The sequence below is a fragment of the Branchiostoma floridae genome, unplaced genomic scaffold (assembly GCF_000003815.2).
Source record: "Branchiostoma floridae strain S238N-H82 unplaced genomic scaffold, Bfl_VNyyK Sc7u5tJ_391, whole genome shotgun sequence".
Taxonomy (NCBI): domain Eukaryota; kingdom Metazoa; phylum Chordata; class Leptocardii; order Amphioxiformes; family Branchiostomatidae; genus Branchiostoma; species Branchiostoma floridae.
The window spans coordinates 12689-16294 of record NW_023365828.1 but is presented as its reverse complement, the minus strand read 5'-3'; the positions used below and the strand labels follow the sequence as shown (position 1 = coordinate 16294).

Here is a 3606-nt window from a genome sequence, read left to right as displayed (position 1 = left end):
ATGATAATAAAGGGTTAATGCCCCGCCCCGAGGTGTATATGGTGAGATAATCCCTGGTCAGGTGCGATAACCACCGAATAAACCACCGAGTGAGCGTGATTATTTTCATATAAGCATAGACAAACTATTGATAGAAAAATATCAGATTGTGCATTCATGCAAAAGTGACGCTACTTTTTTTCCATTCGACTACGTGATTAAGAACTCTACCATAACCTACATGGCGCGTCTTTTAAGTGTAAGTAATTTGTCACCATCGCCATTTTTGAAGCCACATCGGCTATTGAATAGCATCCACTGCATCTAGAGCACAATAATTGAAGTCGGAGCCCATGCCCCTCTTTTCACTGCCTTTTACCTTTCCAATCGTAATCATCTACCCATCACAGTTGTAGGTATTTTCTCCTGTATGGGTTCTCATATGTTTTGATAACTGAGCCTTTTGAATTGTCCTTTACCCACACACAAAGGGCTAGCCCTTTGTAATAGCCATAGGCTAGTTGGGCAGCCCTGGCTGTGTGTTCGGTGCAGCCAAACCAATAAAATAAAAAAAATACCCACACACATGTACTTTTTCTCACCAGTGTGTCTCCTGAGATGGAAGTTCAAGCACAACTTATTAACTGCGGAATAGTCACACTTGTAGGGTATTTCCCCTGTAGAGGTTCTCATGTGTTGGGCTAAGGTAGACTTTCGAGCTGCCCTGTACCTATACTCCCCACACATGTAAGGTTTTGTTTTACTAGAAGACTCGTTAGATTGCTCAAACTTGTAGGGTTTTCGAAACTTTTCTCCTACTAGGCTTTTGAAACGGTGTGTTTTGCTAGATGACGATCCAAGTTGGATTTCCATGCAGCAGAATAGTCGCACTGGTCACACTTGTATGGGTTTTCTCCGGTATGGCTTCTCATATGGTAGGACAAACCAGCTGCTGAGCTGCTCTGTACCCACACTCCCCGTATATGTATGGTTTCACACCTGTATAAATTACTAGGTGGTTTTTCAAAGTGGATTTATTCGCTGCAGAATAGCCACACTGGTCACACTTGTAGGGTTTTTCTCCTGTATGCGTTCTCAAATGTCCAGATAGGCTAGATTTCCGAGCAGTCCTGTATCCACACTCCCCACACATGAAGGGTTTATCGCCTGTGTGTCTTGCTGCTATATGGTTGTCCAAAGTTCCTTTCTGTGCTGCAGCATAGCCACATCGGTCACACTTGTAGGGTCTTTCACCTGTATGGTTTGTCTTATGTTTGGACAAGTTAGGTTTATGAGCGGTCCTGTACCCACACTCCCCACACATGTAGGGTTTATCACCAGTGTGTGTTAATGCTATATGAATGTTCAAATGCCCTTTCTGTGCTGCAGAATAGTCACAACGGTCACATTTGTAGGGTCTTCACCTGTATGGGTTCTCATGTGTTGAGACAATCTAGACTTTATACCTGTCACGTAACCACAGAATCCACATATGTAGGGTTTCTCACCAACGTTGTTTAAGCTGACTTTCTTTGCTGCCATAACGTCTTCTGTGTCGTTTCTTTTGCTGTCAGAGGCAACATGAGAAGCCCCGGTGGGAGACCCGTCATTGATTTCGTTGGGAGCCTGACGTTTTATGGTTACTTGACACTGAAAATAGTCAAGTCATTAGTTTTACTGTTATGTTACATTTGCTTGTTCACGTCATCGAGCTTCTTCAATAACGCTGTTTATAGTTCATACGGGTCACACAAAAGGAATCATGTTTGTGATGAATTAATAATAATTAATTTTTTCTCAATTTAGTCTATCAGACGAACTGCCTAAGGTAAATTTGAAAATAGCGAAACAATGAATAAACGCGACAGTGTTTTATTCGTTTGTCTATTTATAGATTCTAATGTCAAAGTGCTGTCAAGCGCTGTTGTTTGCTGGGCCGGAGTTTTGCTCCTGCATCTTTTGAAGCAAAATAAGTAACCTCCAGATGGAAGAACAAGAATGAAGGATTTGTTCTAAAAAAGGACTTACGTGTGTCCGGCCGCCTTTGTTAAGAGAAAGACGCCATTTGTGGAACAAAAGTTTTGGAATAACATTTCAAAGGTCAGTGTCGACACGATGGACAATTATATTGTTATTAGCTTCGCCAAGAAGATTATGTTTTTGCTGAGTTGGGTCTGTATGTAGGTCAACAGGATATAACTCGAGAAATTGTGGATGGAACTTTTTAATTTTTTTCAGGTGTGTAGCGGTTGTTAAAAGGCATGCCTAGTTCGAAAATGGGTTATCTGGCGTTTTCCTACGGTACATTAGCGAGCTTGGTATTTTTTGTTTTGTTTTTTCGGGAAGCATAAGTCAAAATGTAGCTGGGCGATTTCCACGATATTTGGCAGGTGTGTAGCGGTTGTGGAAAGAATTGTCATGTGCGAGAATAGTTTAGCTACCTTTTACCTATGGTGCTGTAGCTGGCTTTGTATGTAAGTACGTTTGTCTGTATGCAAGATAACTCAAGATGTTCTTGATGGATGCTAATGATATTTGGTTGATAGGTAGGGAACACAGAAAGGAGGGTCAAGTTCGATAATGGGCCTCCTGGCAACTTGTTTTGGTACTGCAAGTGAGCATCAAAGTTTGCGCCTAAATTTTCCAGAAGTGCCAGGTTCATGATTTTTTAAGGGTGGATAGCTGTTGGTACTAAGAGGCAATGGTGTAATTTTGGGCCCCCTAGCAGCTTGTTTGGAACTGCAGTGGGTCTTATAGTTTGTAGCTTTTAAGAAGGATAACTGCAGAGGGGATTGATGGATATTTTTTGATTTTGGTAGCTAGGTACTTTGGTTGATTATCAACATCTATTTGATATACACTGCCTGAAAAGCCTCATTTCCAGGATGGAAACTGACTTACACAGTCCTGGAAATTAAACATGTCCTTCAAAATCCGGAGGTTTCATGCCTGCAAACGAGACGTGTACAGTCCTTTACATGTCCTAGAATCTCGCGGAAACGAACCATTTCTGTGTGCAGGACGCGTAAAGGGCTTGAAATACCCTTACAGATTGCCTTGAAACAACCTTACACAACAGGACACGAGTCGTGTGTTGCATTGTTTGTTGGCGGAATATGCATACATTAGCGGCCAATTACCACCTAATTATCTTTCCCCGGTCTGCCTCACCCAGTGCATCCCTTTTGTCATGGAAAGTGGCGTCGAGAGATCTGACGCCCTTCCCCCCCCCCCTTCTGGATTTTGCCCCCCTCCCCATTTATTCGGCAGTTTCTTACTCGCATTTCTTATTCTGTAATAGCACCATATATTTATTCATATTGAAAGAAGACAATTTTTATTAGTGTTTGTGCGTGTGTATGATAGGTTGAAGTCGCGAGTGCCTTTTGTATGTCATAGAATACCGGCTGGTCTTTTGTTGTCTTCTAGTCTTCGTAGGCTACTAGTATGCACTTCTTGACGGCATGCAAGGTAGTACATAGACTCCCTTGCAGTCTTTGGAACGGGGCTGGGTTTTTTTGGGGGGGGGGGGGCGTTGGTCCGCGACTTTCAACGTTGACTATGTTCTCTTGTGCCGGGAAAGGGAGTTTGCCGTGGAAGGGAGTTTGCTGGGACCTTTTTTTCCTT

At 42.6% G+C, this 3606-nt stretch overlaps 1 protein-coding gene across 1 annotated transcript in view; it reads right to left on the bottom strand.

The window, feature by feature from the left end:
- Positions 1-907: 907 nt before the first annotated feature.
- The window catches only part of LOC118408760 (zinc finger protein 84-like), a gene marked incomplete at its 5' end in the record, with an annotated part of 15299 nt that continues 12600 nt past the window's right edge, over positions 908-3606 (bottom strand). Inside the window, one exon of the mRNA XM_035809620.1 lies at positions 908-1233. Coding sequence (XP_035665513.1) covers positions 908-1233 — 326 coding nt within the window. The remainder of the gene's footprint in view (positions 1234-3606) is intronic.